Genomic DNA, 16,920 nt, shown 5'->3' with positions numbered 1-16,920 from the left:
AAAAAAAAAAAAAAAAAAAAAAAAAAAAAGGACAAATGCATTGGCTCACACTGGTAATCCCAGTACGAAGCCAAGGCAAAAGGATTATCTGAGCTCAGGGGTTCTAGACCAGCCTGGGCAACTTGGTGAGACCTTGTCTCTACAATAAATAAAAAAATTAGCCAGGCATGGTAGTGCACAACTGTAGTCCTAGCTACTCAGAAAGCTAAGGCAGGATTGCCTGACTCCAGCAGGTTGAGGTTGCAGTGGCCGTGAGCATGCCACAGCACTCTAGCCTAAATAACAGAGTGAGGCTCTGATTAAAAAAAAAAAAAAAAAAAACTTAAAAAGAGCAGAAGGGGTAACAGTGAAGTAAACTGATTAAGATTCCTAAGTACAAGTTTAACACTGATAAGATTCTTAAGTACAAGTTTAATGTTAGCAAAGAAAGACAAACAATAAAAGTAAAGATTAAAAAAGAAACAAAGTATTACAAATGGTAAAAGTGCTAGGAAGGAACTCAGCAAGGCATCTTACCTGGTAGTCACTGGCTGGGAGCTGGGATGGGTAAAGCCATGAGAAGGGGCGGGGACAGTACCCTCTGAAGGACTGAGACCTAAGCAGAAGGCTGAGAGTAGCACGTGGCCAGCCAGGGGAGAGCATGCCAAGTGGAGGAGATAGGTGCACAAGTCCAAGGGAAAGGCAGAGCTTGGCATTCAAGGGAGCTGCCAAGATGAGGAGTAAATGAGCAGGAGGTGGGAGGGTGCAGGCAGGCCTGGGGATCAGGTACTGCTGCTAACTCTAGGCAGTTACAGTCCTGACTAAAATTGGAGCATGATGAGATGCTGCTACTCTTGAGGAATTTACAGTGTGGTGTGAGCTGATTGGCTTTCAAACCTGGGTGCTTTAGGAGGGGCCCCCGGAAGGCCAGTTAAGGCTAGAGGTTCCTATGGGCCTAGAGGCCACCCTGGCCCTGGTGAGGGCAATGTGGCTGAAGAGGAAGAGTTGGGACTACCTGGAGGCAGAACGCAAAGAACCTGTTAACAGACTGAATCTTGGCTTGGAGGACTCAGGACCCTCTGCTGGGTAGAGTAGTTGGGCAGATGGGGACCCTCTACTCATGGGGGAAAATTTGGAAGGAACAGGACAGTTGGGAGTCTTATTGTGGCATGCTCAGTGTGAGATGCCAGCAAGACAGTCAAGTGTAGACAATAATTAGGTATTTGGAGGTAAGATGCTAACAGCTGGGACTGTAATTTAAATATGACAGTCAGCAAAATGGAGTTATAAGAGTAACTATTTTTAGATTTTATTTTTTTGACTAGGTAATACCTATATATAGTACCAGATATAAAATACATAAAAAGTTGTGGTGACAGTCCCCTCACTTCTGCTCCCAGTCATCAGTTAGTTCCCCTCCCAAGGGCAATGCTATCCATGGGGCAGTTGTATTGTGAATCTTACTTTGTTTTTACTTAGCAATGCAGCTTGGAGGCTGGGCTGCCTGTAATCCCAGCACTTTGGGAGGTAGAGGCAAGAGGAATGCCTGCGCCCAGGGGTTCAAGACCAGCCTACACAACTTGGTGAGACCTCGTCTCTACAATAAATCAAAAAATTAGCCAGGCGTGGTGGCATGCACCTGTAGTTCCAGTTACTTGAAAGGCTGAGGCAGAAGGATCACCTGAGCCTAGCAGGTTGAGGCTGCGGTGGCCATGAGCATGCCACTGCACTCTAGCCTGGGCAACAGAGTGAGACTCCTACCAAAAAAAAAATGCAGCTTGGAAACCCATCCATGCCCATGTACACAAGGCTACCTCACACTTTGCTAAGCTGTCATCACTTCTTTAACTCACTCCTACGGGGTACATTTAGGTTACTTGTAATTTCACACAATGGATACCCTCACCCACAAGACGTTCTGAGTACATGTACTCCAGGATTAATTTCCACAAATATAGTTGCTGGGCCAAATGGGTTAAATACATTTATACTTTGACAGTATTGTCCACCAGCTCTTTTTACACCATTCCCACTAGCAGGGCCCAGTGCCTTCTCCTACCTCCAACCCAGGAAGACACCAGCTCTAACTTGTCATGGCGAGAGGGAGAAACCTTATCTGGAATGGGACAGAAAATCTTGTCACATGTTAAAGAGCCATTTCTTTTCTGAACAGTTCAGATTCTTTGCCAATTTTCTATTAGACACTGTCTTATCAATTTGAAAAAAATCTTTTTTCGAATGAGTTGAGTTTTTTCCCCCAACCTTTGTTTCTGTGATGCTTTTTGCCATGCAGAAATTTGTCTTTTCTTTTTTTTTTTTTTTTAAAAAAAAAAAAGGACTAGTCGCCTGGCGCGGTGGCTGAAGCCTGTAATTCCAGCAATCTGGGAGGCAGAAGTGAGCGGATTGCCTGAGCCCACGGTTCGAGAACAGCCTGGGCAACTTGGCAAGACCTCATCTCTATAATAAAGATCAAAAAATTAGACAGGCATGGTAGCACACGCCTGTACTTCTGGCTACTTGGAAGGCTGATGTGGAAGGATCACCTGCGCCCAGTAGGTCGAAGCTGGGGTGGCCATGAGCATGCCACTGCACTCCAGCCTGGGTGATGGAGTGAGCCTCCAACTCAAAAATTAAAAATTAAAATTAAATTAAAAAAGGACTAGTCAAGTGCAGTAGTGATAAAAGGGGAAAGAGTAGAACAAGGAGTTGGATCTGTAACTGGACTATGAACAATCAGTTGAGATACCTCACTACCTCTAGATCAGGCTATTTTTAATGCAGTCATCATTCTTGCCTCTGTGTCTTCTGTCAAACCTAGAAAGGTGTTTTCCTTCTGAGATTATTTAGAATACATTTCCTCATGCTCCTCTAGTGTTTTTATAGCTTAATCTTTCACATTTAAAACTGTTGGTCCAAGGCCAGGTGATCCACTGATTCAAGCCTATAATCCCAACACTTTGGGAACCCACAGGTTCAAGACAGCCTGGGCAACTTGGAGTGACCTCATCTCTAAGATAAATCAAAAAACTAGCCGGGCTCAGTGGCTCAGCCTGTAATCCCAGCACTTTGGGAGGCTGAGGTGAGTGGATTGCCTGAGCCCGTGGGTTCAAGACCCACCTGGGCAACTTGGCAAGACCTCATCTCTACAATAAATCAAAAAATTAGCCAGGCATGGTAGCACGTGCCTGTAGTTCCGTTACTTGGAAGGCTGAGGCGGAAGGATCGCATGAGCCCAGCAGGTCGAGGCTGCGGTGGCCAGAAGCGGCCACTGCATTCCAGTCTGGGTGACGGAGTGAGACTCTAACTCAAAAAAAAAAAAAAAAACTAGCTGGGCATGGTGGCGCTTGCCTGTAGTTCCAGCTACTTAGAAGGCTGAGGTGGAAGGATCGCCTGAGCCCAGTAGGTCAAGGCTGCGGTGGCCATGAGCATGCCACTGTACTCCAGCCTGAGCAACAGAGTGAGACTCCAACTCAAATAAAAACAAAAACAAAACAACAACAACAAAAAGAAAACTAGCCTGGGCAACATGGCAAGACCTCATCTCTACAAAAAAATCAGAAAATTAGCTGGGTACGGTGGTGCATGCCTGTCGTTCCAGCTGGGTGCTATAGCTCACGCCCATAAAGCCAACAGTGTGGGAGGCAGAGGTGAGACGATTACCTGAGCCCAGAGGTTCGGACCAGCCTGGGCAACTTGGTGAGACCTCATCTCTGGAATAAATCATAAAAATTAGCCGGGCGTGGCAACGTGCACCGGTAGTTCCAGCTACCTGAAAGATTGAGGCGGAAGGACTGCCTGAGTCCAGCAGGTTGAGGTTGCAGTGGCTGTGAGCGTGCCATTGCACTCTAGCCTAATGAGACTCTGACTCAAAAAAAAAAAATTTATTTTACTCCACACAGGCTGGGCCCTCTAGACACTCTCCCTTGCTCTTTGTAGTGGTCTGGTCAGCTCAAGGAGCTTTCCAGGACTGTGCTACTGTATGCACTTCTCTTGTCCAATTCCTCTGCTGGCACTCTGGGACCACACTAGTAATAATGGGAATAGCAATTTTTTTTTAAGAGACAGGATCTCACTCTGTCCCCAAGGCTGGACTGCGGTGGCACTATCCTTGCTCACTAAAGGCTAGAGCTCCTGGGCTCATGTGATCCTCCCACCTTAGCCTCCTGAGTAGCTAGGACTAAAGGTGCATATCACCATGCCCTGCTAATTTTTAAAATATGTTCTGTAGAGACAGGGTCTCACTATGTTGCCTAGGCTAGTCTTGAATTCCTGGCCTCAAGCAATCCTCTTGCCTCCGCCTCACAAAGTTCTGGGTTATGGGTGCCACTGCGCCCAGCCCCTAGATGGCAACATTTTAAGCACTGCCACCCTGAGCAGGGTGTGGACAGGTAATCTAACACAGATTTTATCATCCCAAGAATCCACTGCATGAATCCACTGAGCAGGTCAAGGCTGCAGTGGTCATGAGTGTGCCACTGCACTCCAGCCTGGGCTACAGAGTGAAACTCCAACACTCAAAAACAAACAAAAACAAACATTTTGGGGACAATCAGGAAAATCTGATTATGGATAATATCAGATGAAATTATGAAATGATTATAAATTTCCTTTCCTTTTCATTTATATTTTTAGAGATGGAGTCTCACTATGTTGCCCAGGCAGGACTCAAACTCCTGAGCTCAAGCAACCTTCCCTCCTGAGCCTCATAAGTACCTGGGATTACCCGCATGCACCACTGCACCAAACTTGATTTTAAGTTTTCTTAGATTCATAACAGTATTACAGATATGTCAGAGAATTTCCTTATTCTTAGAAGTGAAGCTTCTAGAGATAAATTGTCATGATATCTATAACTTACGCTGAAGTGAATACTGCAAAATGTTAATAGCTGATAAATTTAGGCCAAGGCACGGGTGTTCACTACAGTTAACTTTCAGCCTTTCAAAATAAAAATGTATTTGGGAGGAAAAAAAGTCCAAAATAAAAATAAAATATGGGCCGAGTGCAGTGGCTCATGCCTATTATCCCAGTACTTTGGGAGACCAAGGTAAGAGGACTGCCTGAACCCATGGGTTAGAGACCAACCTAGGCAACTTGGCAAGATCTCATCTCTATAATAAATTTTTTTTAAAAATTAGCCGGGCATGGTGGCATGTGCCTGTATTTCCAGCTACTTGGAAGACTGAGGCAGAAGGATTGCCTAAGCCCAGCAGGTCGAGGCTGCAGTGGCCGTGAGCGTGCCACTGCCCTCCAGCCTGGATGACAGAGTGAGACTCCAACTAAAAAAAAAAAAAAAAAGGAAAAAGAAAAATAAATTGAAAACACTTTAACCCTGTGGAGAAAAAAAATTATATTCCCTACAAAAGCATAAAGCCTAGATTTTCCTAGGGTTGTTAAGCCTTTTAGGTTCAAGACTAGCCTGCGCAACATGGCAAGACATGTTTGGCTAGTTTTTTATGATTTATTGTAGAGACGAGGTCTCACCAAGTTGCCCAGGCTAATCGCAAACCAACAGGCTCAGGCAATCCTCTTGCTTCGGCCTCCCTAAGTGCTGGGATTACAGGCTGAGCCACCACACCTGGCCTCAATTTATTTTTCTATAAATCACAAATTATATCCAAGCTCTCAAAATCATAGGCACTGAATTGAGTAAAGTAGTCTTATAATTCACAGGTAGTATGAGAACTGAGAGAGGAACAAAGTGACCAAGGTAGGTTGTATAAAAAGGAAAGAAACTTTGAGTCCTTCACACCATAAGGATCTGGAAGAAGAGAAGGGACAAGCTCAGAAGCATACAAGATAAAGCAGGCAAGTGTAGGACCATAGAAGACAAAAGAAATATGCAGTAAAAGGTTATTAACAAAAGTCAAAAAAAAAAAAAAAGGAAAACCCAAGTTGCAGTCTGACTATCCAATTCCTAAACCACACACAGAGTACACAGGAAGAGTAAGGAGGCTTCCTACAGCAGGGCACTGCCCCAGGCGAGGGCAGGACAGCTCTCTGCCCTCCAGGGGTCAGCAGCATTCTATGGGAAGAAAACTGAGTTCCCTCCATCTGGGAAAAGGTGAGCGACAGTTAGGGAAGGCTCCCTTCAAGAGGAGGTACCTCAGATGTGCCTTGAAGGAAGATAAAATTCTGCACAGCAAGAAAGGCAGAGAAGTGCAGCCCAGCTGAGAGAACAGAAAAAGTACAGAGGCGAGAAAGACCTGGAGCATATCAGGACCACAGTGAATATGGTTCAAGAGAATATCAGGCAAACAGTAGAAGACCAGGAAAAGGACAATTCTCAGAGGGCTTTGGTGCCAGGTGACCCTAACCACATGAGGTCTCAGGCACCAATTCCAGCCCTGCATCACACCACACACTGGGGCAGCCCTGCCAGCTGTAAGGAGCACCACACACAAAGTAAAATCCTACATCTCAAAAGAAATTCCTGTTCTTTATAAAATAACACAAATAATGCAGTAAGGAGAAGAAAGCGTTCCTTCCCTTCACTCAATCCCCAGAGTACAGTAAGAGCCTTTCAGATCTTCACAATGAGATCATCTTCCACTAGGTCCTAGGGCTTTTCACTCCTTATCAGTAGACACACCACCCTGCCCAGTTTGAAAGTGGCTTCACGAGATACCACAGAATGGAAGGGTTACCCTTGGCACCACCTTGCAACAATGTCTCAGCACCAGGTGCATGATCTCACAGGATGGCCACCTAGACAGACACCTGATATATAACTGCAGGACCCCAAGCTATTTGCCAATCCTCCCCCAAAGGCCTTTCTCTTTATCCTTGCCCACATTACAAACCTTTCATACATCTTCCCAATCTTATTGGGAAAAAAATGGACCTTTTTCATTTTCACCTGAAGCAAATAACTGAAACAAGTAATAAGCATGCTAATGATGCTTGGGAATTATCTATTCCTTATAGTCCTCAGCGAAATATCCCATGAACTGAAAGGATACTGCTGCCCCTAGACATGTCTATGCCAAGCCACCACTGGGTCACATTCTCCATAAACTCCTTCTGGAGAAAGGGAGCACTTAAGAAAGAAAAGATTTTGCTCAATAGTTCCTAAAGTTTAAAAAAGAGAGTATAATCTCAGGACTTTGGGAGGCCGAGGTGAGAGGATTGCCTGAGCTCACAGGTTCGAGACCAGCCTGGACAACTCGGCGAGACCTCATCTCTACAATAAATCAAAAAATTAGCCGGGCATGGTGTAGTTCCAGCTACTTGGAAGGCTGAGGCAGAAGGATTGCCTGATCCCAGCGGGTAGAGGCTGTGGTGGCCGTGAGTGTGCCACTGCCTTCCAGCCTAAGCAATAGAGTGAGACTCCAACTCCAAAAAGAGAGAGAGAGAGAGAGAGAGAGAATATTACAACCAAGCCTTAAAGACAAAATGAACAAACAGAATCAGAGTTGGAATGAAACAACCAAGTTTTGAGTTCCATGTCGCTCCTGCTGGGAGCCATGGGTAGCTCTCACTCCTCTGAGCCTCATCTCACCTATGTGAAAGAGCACCCACCTCCTAGGGTGTGGAACAGCACAGACAGTGGGGGTCTGGTATACTAATTTGCTGTTTATGAACAGAAATTTATTCATTTAAGTCATGGGCATTGAGAATCTATGCAGCAACCACATGTTAGACATACGAATAAGTGACAAGTTCCAGCCCAAGTGGGTAAAAGAAAAGCCACTGGTTTCTCCCAATGTGCCAAATGCTGGGATGGGATCATGCAGGAGGCCATGAGAAACCCCAGAGAAGCCACAGAGTCCACCAGGAAGGCCAGAGGACTGACACCTGAGGGATGAGAGGTGTAAGCCAGAAGGTGTATCGCCAGGGAAAGGGTGACTCTAAATATCATGCAACTGTGCAGATGATGTAGATACAGCAGTAAAGATCCAGCCTAAGGCTTCAGCACTCCCAGGGTCCCAGAGAAATGACCAGGACTCATGTGAACCTTTCAACACTCAAGCCAGCATTACAAGAAGGGAGATGCTAAAAGACTTAGAGGTAAAGTGTCTTTGTCTTTTTAAAAGGTGCATTCGTACAAAAAGAGAGAAGGCAGATGTGGTAGTGTATTAACAACTGGCATTCAGGTGTTCATCATACTATTCTTTTGACTTTCCTATAGATATTAAAATTTCCAAAATAAGTATGTTAGGGTGATGGTAGAAACCAGAGTAATATAGAAAGTCAGTCTGCTTTACACTAAGATATTGTATTTGCAGCAGAAAACTCATTTTATAAAATGCAGTATTATAGATAAAGCCAAGTTAACCAGGCACTGTGGCTCATGCCTATAATCGCACGCACTTAGGGAAGCCAAGGTGAGAGGACTGGTGAAGCCCAGGAGTTCAAAACCAGCCTGGGCAAGACAGTGAGACCTCATCTCTTTCCATTTTAAGAAATAAAACAAGTAAAGCCAAGCATGATTATCTTTTAGGAAAAAGAAAATATGCCCAAGAGACAAGACTGCTAAAAGAAAAACTCTAAGACCCCTTCTGTCACCCTAGTTGACCAAGTGGCCACTAGGCAAGCAGTGGCAAGCAGTGGGGGAGGCTCTGAGGTGAGCAGGAGAGACCAGCTGCTGCTGATGCCAGCACCTTCACTAGTGGAGCCAGGACTACCTGTGTTACTCTCCTTATAAAAACAGGTGTAGGGAACTCACCTGAAGTAATCACAGGATGCAGCCAGCAGGATGCGATGGGCCTCGATGTGTCTACCCTCCACCACCAGGACAACATCAAAGAGAATCCCACTGTCCCGGAGAGCCAGCAGTCCCCGGAGCAGGGCCTGGGAGTGTTGTGCGCTGCGGTAAGTGTTGTTGACGCAGTGCAAGTGGGAGTGGGAGGGCTGCGCAGGCAACTTGCACAGCTGGGTGAACTCTTGCTCCTCTGCCATCCTGACAGCCACAAGATCCCTCACCACTGCAGCCTGTCAGCTGGCAAGACAGAGGAAACAGAAGTGAGACAAGCAAGTGCATGGACTGGCTAGCTCTGCTGTTCCCTGCTCCTGTGCTACCCTCTGGCCCATCTGAGCTTTCCCTATGACCCGAACCCCCTAATTTCCTCTCCCCCAACCTCTGGCCCAATTTAGCCTTCTTCTTTATGACCTGTGACCCATCAACCCCAAGATTCATCCAATTTTTTCTCCTTCAGCATGTAAGTCAAACAGAAGGGTTTGGGGAGACAGATTAAGTTGGGTTGAAGCCCTATTCAGCCATGGAGTCACACCACCACCAACCTGAGCCTCGGGTTCCTCAACTGTAAAAAGGGAAATAAAAGTACTCATCCCAATTGGGTATTCTTAAATTGGTAAAACAATGAACACAAAACACCAGCACAGACCAGGTTTTCAAGAGCTCTTCCTCTCCCACACTAAGAACAAAATTGGGTTCCCCCAGGCAGGGATGGATGCATAAAAATTGTAAGGCCTGAGTTGATAGTCAGGAGACCCAGACCCATGGGTCTGGAAGGTGGGGGCTGGAAGGTTAGAGGCAGGTTTCCGGGACCCACCTTCCTTTACTGAGATTCTAAGAGTCAAGCATAGTAACTTGGACTGGAGCTGAGGCATCAGAGTTCATCTGCATTATGTTCTAAATTCAGGGTTACCTTCTAATAATTGAGTCAGTATGCCCAAAAAGTACAAAGTGATTTGAATGGGAGCCTCAGAAACCCAACTAGTAAAACAAAACCTCCTACAAATGCAATTTTGTCATTGGGGAGAAGGGGGGGTTGTCTTGTGGACTGAGCCCTCAACCTGTGAGATCTGACCCTATGTCCAGGTTGATAGTGTCTGAATTGTGGACAGTCAGTTGCTCAGTCAGAGAGTGGCCAGTTCCGAACTCTGAAGTATGGCCAAGCTGTACATTCTCTAGGCCACAGCACAGCCAGTCAGCTACAGGACATGAATGTCTGCCTTTTCCACCTCTCATCACCCCACTTCCCTCTACCCAAAATGTGTTGCTTCTCCAATTACCTACAGTCATATGTTGATTAATGTCAGGGATGCATTCTGAGAAATGCATCATTAGGTGACTTCCTCACTGTGTGAACATCTTAGAGTGTACTTGCACAGGCCTAGATGGGACAGCCTTTACACACCTAGGCTGTGAGGTATGGCTGTTGTTCCTAGGCTACAAACCTGTTCAACATGTTACTGTACTTCTGATGGAAAATATATAAAACATGTTTTCTTTGTTCTCACATCACAACAATCAACACAGAAGACTCTGACAAAGCACGTAGGCTTTTATCCCTACTAACAAACAAGCAATCAATTCTGCAGCAGACAGAACAATTCTGCAGCTCGGTGTCCTCTAATTCAATTCAATTCAGACACTATCTACCTGGACATAGGGTCAGATCTCACAGGTTGAGGGCTCAGTCCACAAGACTACCCCCCTTCTCCCCAATGACAATCGAAGGCCACAGCCTGGGGTTCCCACAACCCCCTCCTTGAGTTCAACTAATAGGTTAGAGTAGCTCACTAAACTCAGGAAAACACTTACATATGTTTACCAGTTTATCATAAAGGAAATTACAAAGGATACAGATGAAGAGATGCACAGGGCAAGGCACAGAAGAAGTGGCACAGAGCTTCCATGCCCTCCCCAGCATACCATTCTCCAGGAAACTCCACATGTTCAGGTATCCAGTTCTCCAAACCCAGTCATTTTGGGTTTTTATGGAAGCTTCCTTGCGTAGGCATGACTGATTAAATCATTGACCATTGGTGATCAATTTAACCTTACCCCCTGTTCCCTCCCCAGAGGTTGGGAAGAAGGGCTGAAAGTCCCAACCCTGTAATCCTGCCTTGGTCTTTCCTGTGACCAACCCTTATCCTAGGGGGCTGCAGGCAAGCATACAAAAAGATATTACTTTGAAGAGTTCAAGGATTTTAGGAGTTGTATGCCAGGAAATGAGATGAAGACCAAATGTATATTTCACAATATCACAGTACTGAATACTGTAGGTAACTGTTAACACAATGGTATCTGTGTATCTAAGTATGTCTAAACATACAAAAGATACAGTAAAAACATGATATTATAATCTTTCTCTTTTTTTTTTTTTTTTTTTTTTTGAGTTGGAGTCTCACTCTGCCACCCAGGCTGAAGTGCAGTGGCACACTCACAGCCACCACAGCCTTGACCTGCTGGACTCAAGTATTCTTCTGCCTCAGCCTTCCCAGTAGCTGGAATTATAGGCATGCACCAATACACCCAGCTAATTTTTTGATTTACTGTAGAGATGAGGTCTTACCAAGTTACCTAGGCTGGTCTTGAACCCATGGGCTCAGGCAATCCTCTCACCTAGGCATCCCAAAATGCTGGGATTATAGGCGTGAGCCACAATACCTGGCCGGTATTATAATCTTATAGGACCACTGTCATTTATGTCAGCAGTCCCCAACCTTTTTGGTATCAGGGACTGGTTTCCTGAAAGACAATTTTTCCATGGATGATGAGGGGGCTGTGCAGTCAAAACTCACTGGTAATATTCATCTGTAGTTGCAGCCACTCCTCAGCACTAGCTTCACCACCTCAGATCATCAAGCATTAGATTCCCATAAGGAATACACAACTAGAGTTCGTGCTCCTATGAGAATCTAATGCCACTGCTGATCTGACAGGATGTGAAGCTCAGGCAGTAATGGGAGCACTGGGGAGCAACTATAAATACAGATGAAGCTTCGCTCACTTGGCTGTGGCTCACCTCCTGCTGTGTGACCTGTTTCCTAGCAGGCCACGATACCAGTCAATGGCCCAGGAATTGGGGACCCCTGATTTATGTGGTCTGGTCTGTTGTTGACTAAAATGAAAAATAGACCCCAATATAAAAATTGTTAAAAAGAAGGTCTCCCTCTTCACTACTAGGATCAGGGGCACTCCCTTCTCCTGGACCTGTTTGCTCTGGACCCTCTACTGCTTATCAACACTCTCAATTCTTCTCTCTGCCTGTCCTCCTCAGCCCTCTAGAACTTGGGACCTCTACCCACCCACTCCTTCCTCTTCCTTGGTCTGACTGACCTTTCTCAGCAGAGCCCAGAGCCAGAGCCAAGACATATCCTCTACCTCATGCTTGAGATTCTCTTTTGCCTAGAAACTCTTCCCTATAGCAATTCCACTTTTCTGACTTCTTCCATCCAACATACCCTGCTCCATCCTACTCTTCTTTTCCCAAGAACCTACATTCCCAGTCAAACCTCCAGCTTAGTGCCTAATCCAGTCAGAGCCCAGTTACTGGTCTTCTTGTGTTACTGGCACAGCTACCATTTCCATGTTGGAAACCTCATAATCTCAGTGATATCTTTTCCTTTTCTAATCTTTGTGTCCTATGAGACCCTCTATTTCTGATTCCTTCTTCTCTCCTCCAACTCAAATAGCCACTATAGTCCTCCAGGGTTATCACTCTGGGTCAGATTGCAGCAATGATGCCCCAACCAGATTCCCTACCTCTTGCCTCATCCTCCCCAGACTCTACTATCCAGGCTGCATGGAGGTCCCCAAACACCCCTGTGAGTGTGCCATCTGACTGCTCCAGTATTGATTCCCTGTGACCTGGCTGCCTCCCCTGTAAGGTTCCCTGTAACCTGGCTCAAAACTCTCCTTCAGGCCTTACCTCTACTGTACCATCACTAGTCCTTAGACCAAAAAGGACATCTGTCATCCTCTGAACATCTTCAGCCTCCCACCTATGAGTTTCTGTCTCTAATAACCCTGTATTGGTAAAGGTCTAACTCCATCACTTCTCCTTCCATCACTGTATGGTGAACATGACAAATATACCCCATCACTCAAACCTGACTAATCTACCTACCTCCAGAAAACTCTGGTTTCTTGAGGCATGGGCTTTCTTTATCTCACAAACATTTCAAAGCTCCCATCTGTGGTTGCATCATTTGCTAACCACAGACTCTGAGAACTTGGCTCATATCACCAACTTTAGCTTCCTTATAACCACCATGACCACCATGGGGTCAAGAGGGCCCCTTCTCTGGGAGTGACCATGAGGACTGACTGCCCAACAGATATCAAGTCCTCTGGTTCTCACTTGCTATGAACACAGCAATGTCTCTGCCCTCTTGGGAAGAGATAGATGGCAGCTAGTCCCTCAACACCTACTTCAAGAACAAATACAGTGAGAAGGGAAGATGGCTTCTTTGGGCAGGCAAAGCATATTTATCAAGTACAATTTAAGAAACTCAGCTTGGTACTGTGAGGGGTTTGAAGAAAAATGAGCCAAATCCCTGCTGTGAAGAAGCATAGCACAGGGTACAACAACATTTTAGACCACATATATAAAGTAAGCACTGGCCATCACCAAAACCTCCACCCTCAGAAGAGGTGTCATGGTACAGTGATTCGACAGAACACTAGGCAACAGTTAAAATGAACAAACTAGACTCAAGTTAACAGTCATCAAAGTGGAAAAAAATTTCAAAGCCATGCAGAGAAAAAACAACAAATTGAAGAATATGTATGGGACACTTTCATTTACAAAAAATTTGAAAACACACAAGATGATACCATCCTATATTGCTTAGGTATTATGGTACAAAAAAGTATAAACACCTTTGTAGGAATAATAAATACCAAATTTAGGGTCATGATTATCTCCAGGAAGGAAAAAGGGAGTATTTTATTTCTTTAAATATAATATATATAATATATATATAGCATGATCAGGGTGCAAGCCCTGGGAAGCAGACACAGTAGAGTGAAAAAATAATAATAATAATATTAAGACAAAACAGAATCTGATAGGAATCTGTTATTCTCTATACTTTCCTGTCAGTTTGAAATATTTAATAAAAAATCCTCAAACGTACTTTTGACTATAGATTTATGTGATTCAAATGTAAAAGTGGTGAAAAAGTATATGGTAAAATTTAGACTGTTCTCCCATGTATGTCCCAACCAGATCCTCTCCCAGAGAAAACTACTATTCTACTTTCCTGTATACCCTTCCAGAAGGTGTCTATGGAGTTTAGGTAAAATCTGTAAATCTATAACATTCTTCTCCCCTCTTTATTTGCTTTTGCATAATTTTTATCCCTTACAGCCCATTGTATGGATAAATATGTATCATTCAAATGCTAGTGAGAGACATCTGTGTTTTCTCCAATTGTTTGCTATTGAAAAGTTGTGCACTGGTGATCATTCAGATATGTCATACACACAGAAGATACGAGGAAAATTTCCTATAGAACTGCTGGGTCATTTTAATGTTCATGTACACCTGGATTTGTCATTTTAATAGATATTACCAAATTGCCTACCATGAAGATTGTACCAGTTTACTCTCCTACCCGCAAAGTACAAGAACCTGATTCAGACCTCCATCTAGCTCACTAATAGGATTTCTTTTTCATCTTTGCTGATTTAGATGAAACACTGCACTTCTGTAATTGACAACATTTTTAAAAAAGAAAAGCCAGGCTCAGTGGCTCAGCCTGTAATCCCACGCCTTTGGGAGCCCGTGGGTTCGAGACCCGCCTGGGCAGAGAAGACCTCATCTCTACAATAAATCAGAAAAATTAGCGGGGTGTGGTAGCGCCTGTAGTTCCTGCTACTTGGAAGGCTGAGGCGAAAGGATTGTCGGAGCCCAGCAGGTCCAGGCTGCAGTGGCCAGGAGCAGCCACTGCACTCCAGTCTGGGTGACAGAGTGAGACTCCAACTCAAAAAAAAAAAAAAAAGTTAGGTGGAAATACAGCTCATTTTTGTGATTCCCTTCCAATGTGTTTTTTTTCAGGTAAAGAATGGTCTTAGAGCCAGGCACAGTGGCTCACACCTGTAATCCCAGTACTTTGTGAAGCAGAGGCAAGAAGACTGCCTGGGTCCAGGGGCTCAAGACCAGCCTGGGTAACTTGGCAAGACCTTGTGTGTACAATAAATAAATTAAAAAATTTTTTTTCACAGGCCATGGTAGCCCGTGCCTGTGGTTCCAGCTACTTGGAAGGCTGAGGCAGGTTTGCCTGAGCCCAGCAGGTTTGGTTGTGGTGGCTGTGAGCGTGCCACTGCACTCCAACCTGGGCAACAGAGTGAGACTCCTCAAAAAAAAAAAAAAAAAAAGAATCGTCTTAGAAGTTCGTCCCCTTTTTCATCTGACAGATGGTTATTCTATCCTAAGTCCTTCCCTAGATTAAGCACCCCTCAGTTCCATAATACCCTCAATTCTAGTCACCATAAGCAAGGTCTCTCTGTTCCGTGCTGTTCAAAGCTTTAGGGGGAAGCAGAAAGGAAGCTTCATGCGCCAAGTAGGTACAAATGAAGGACATAAAATGAATGTCTATGAACTCCTGCATGACAGAGTCAAAAGCATTCTAGAGGAATTTTCAACTCAAACCGTTTACGGAGTAGATACCTCAGTCCTCTCCAGGGTCCCCAAAACGAGCAGTATATCCCGTCAAAGAACCCCAGCCTTGGCAGCGTGAAGAAAGGTCTGCAACAAAGGCAAGGGGGGCAGCTCAGGATGAGGAGAGGAGCGAATGGGTCCTCATTTCCAGGGGGGAGCCTTCAACAGGGTGCCGCCTTAGACGTGCTCCAACGAACCTCCCTTGGAGCATCTCGGCGCGCCCAGGCCGGACCCCGCGCAGGCCCGGGGTGCGGGAGGCCCAGGAAGGAGCCCGGGGCAGAGGCGGCAGCGCCCCCGCGGCACTCGCCCCGGGTCCGTTCCGTTCGGTCGCCTCAGGATCTCAATCAGAGCTGGCAAGCCGACGCTTGCGACCGGCGATCTGCTCTGACAGCGCGATCTCGGACCCTCTCAGGACCCCGGGCGAACTGGCGAAGCTGCGCTTCCTCGGTTGCAGTCCCTGGCCCAGACCCCCGGCCCGGGCGCGCGGCTAAAGAAACTGAGGATCCGCAGGCCGAGGGCTGAGGTCACGCCGGGGCCGCCCCGATCCGCCCGCCTGTTGCAGAGCCCGCCCGCGAAGGTCGCGCCAGACCCGCCGCAGGCAACAGGGCCTGCCCGGGGGCGCCGAGGCCGGTGGGCCCGCAGCCGCGCGGAGGCCCTGACCCGGCCCCTGCCGGCGGCCAAGCGCCAGCTCCTGTCCCGCCGCGGGGATCCAGCCGTCGCGCCCCCGCCACGTCAGGCCGCCGGCTCTCCTCAGGCCGCCGCCCCCGAGTCCCCGATCCGCGCACGCCCTGGCTCCCGGCCCCCGGCCCGCACCGCTCGCCCGCCCCCGGCCGCCGCCCGAAGCCTGCGCTCCCGGCAGCCAGCCTCCCGCACTCCCCGCCACCCGCCGCCCGGCCCAAGCCTCGCGGCTGACCTGGTGCAACCACAAGCTGAGGCAGCACTCGCGGGAGGCGGGGCCAGCGGGAGGCAGTGGGCGGGGCCTATGTTGTCACGTGGGCGCGCGCAGGCGCGGAGCAGGAGCAGCGGCCGCGGGCGCCCTGGGGTGGGCGCCTCTCCTCCAATCCCTCTGCTGAGAAAGGCCGCGACCGCCGTGAGGTCCGCGTGTTTTCCGCACCGGGCACGGCTCCGGGCATCTGGCGGGGCGAACGGATGCACGAGGGAACGAGTGAATCCTTTTGGCGACAGTGATTCGGTGTAAATCTATTTCCTCCTTCCTTGCCTCGGTTCCTCCCTTATACCCTCCTTCACTCACTAGTTCCCTCCTTCACTCCCTCCCTCCATTTCCTCTTTCGCTCTTTCGTTCCTTCTCTTCCTCTCTCATTCCCTCCCTCACTCATTCATTCAGTGCCTCCTTCCCTCCCCCCCCACTTCCTTTTTCCTCTTCCTGACCCCTTTCATTCCCTCCCTTCCTTATCTCCTCCTTCCCACATTCCTTCCCTCTCTCTTTCCATCCTTCTTTTTTTTTTTAATTTTTATTTTAAAGATGTAGGGTTCGCCGGGCTTGGTGGCTCACCCTGTAATCCCGCGCCTTTGGGAGGCTGTGGTGAGTGGATTGCCTGAGGCCGCGGGTTCGAGACCCGCC

The 16,920-nt window shown here is 46.9% G+C and overlaps 1 protein-coding gene across 3 annotated transcripts in view; it reads right to left on the bottom strand.

The window, feature by feature from the left end:
* The window catches only part of KLHL22 (kelch like family member 22), a 43,077-nt gene extending 26,766 nt beyond the window's left edge, over nucleotides 1-16,311 (bottom strand). The window contains exons 1-3 of one of the 3 annotated variants that reach the window (XM_008072325.2): nucleotides 16,252-16,277; nucleotides 15,348-15,425; nucleotides 8,648-8,920 (exon numbers count right to left, since the gene is read on the bottom strand). In XM_008072325.2, coding sequence (XP_008070516.1) covers nucleotides 8,648-8,880 — 233 coding nt within the window. In that variant the 5' untranslated portion in view covers nucleotides 8,881-8,920; nucleotides 15,348-15,425; nucleotides 16,252-16,277. Of the gene's footprint in view, nucleotides 1-8,647; nucleotides 8,921-15,347; nucleotides 15,426-16,251 lie in introns of all 3 variants that reach the window. The other 2 variants (XM_008072320.1, XM_021719429.1) reach the window with 2 other exon arrangements.
* Nucleotides 16,312-16,920: the final 609 nt, after the last annotated feature.

This window comes from Carlito syrichta, unplaced genomic scaffold (assembly GCF_000164805.1).
Source record: "Carlito syrichta isolate Samal-C Ts95f unplaced genomic scaffold, Tarsius_syrichta-2.0.1 Scaffold115573, whole genome shotgun sequence".
NCBI classification, from domain to species: domain Eukaryota; kingdom Metazoa; phylum Chordata; class Mammalia; order Primates; family Tarsiidae; genus Carlito; species Carlito syrichta.
This window is presented reverse-complemented; position numbering and strand designations above follow the sequence as displayed.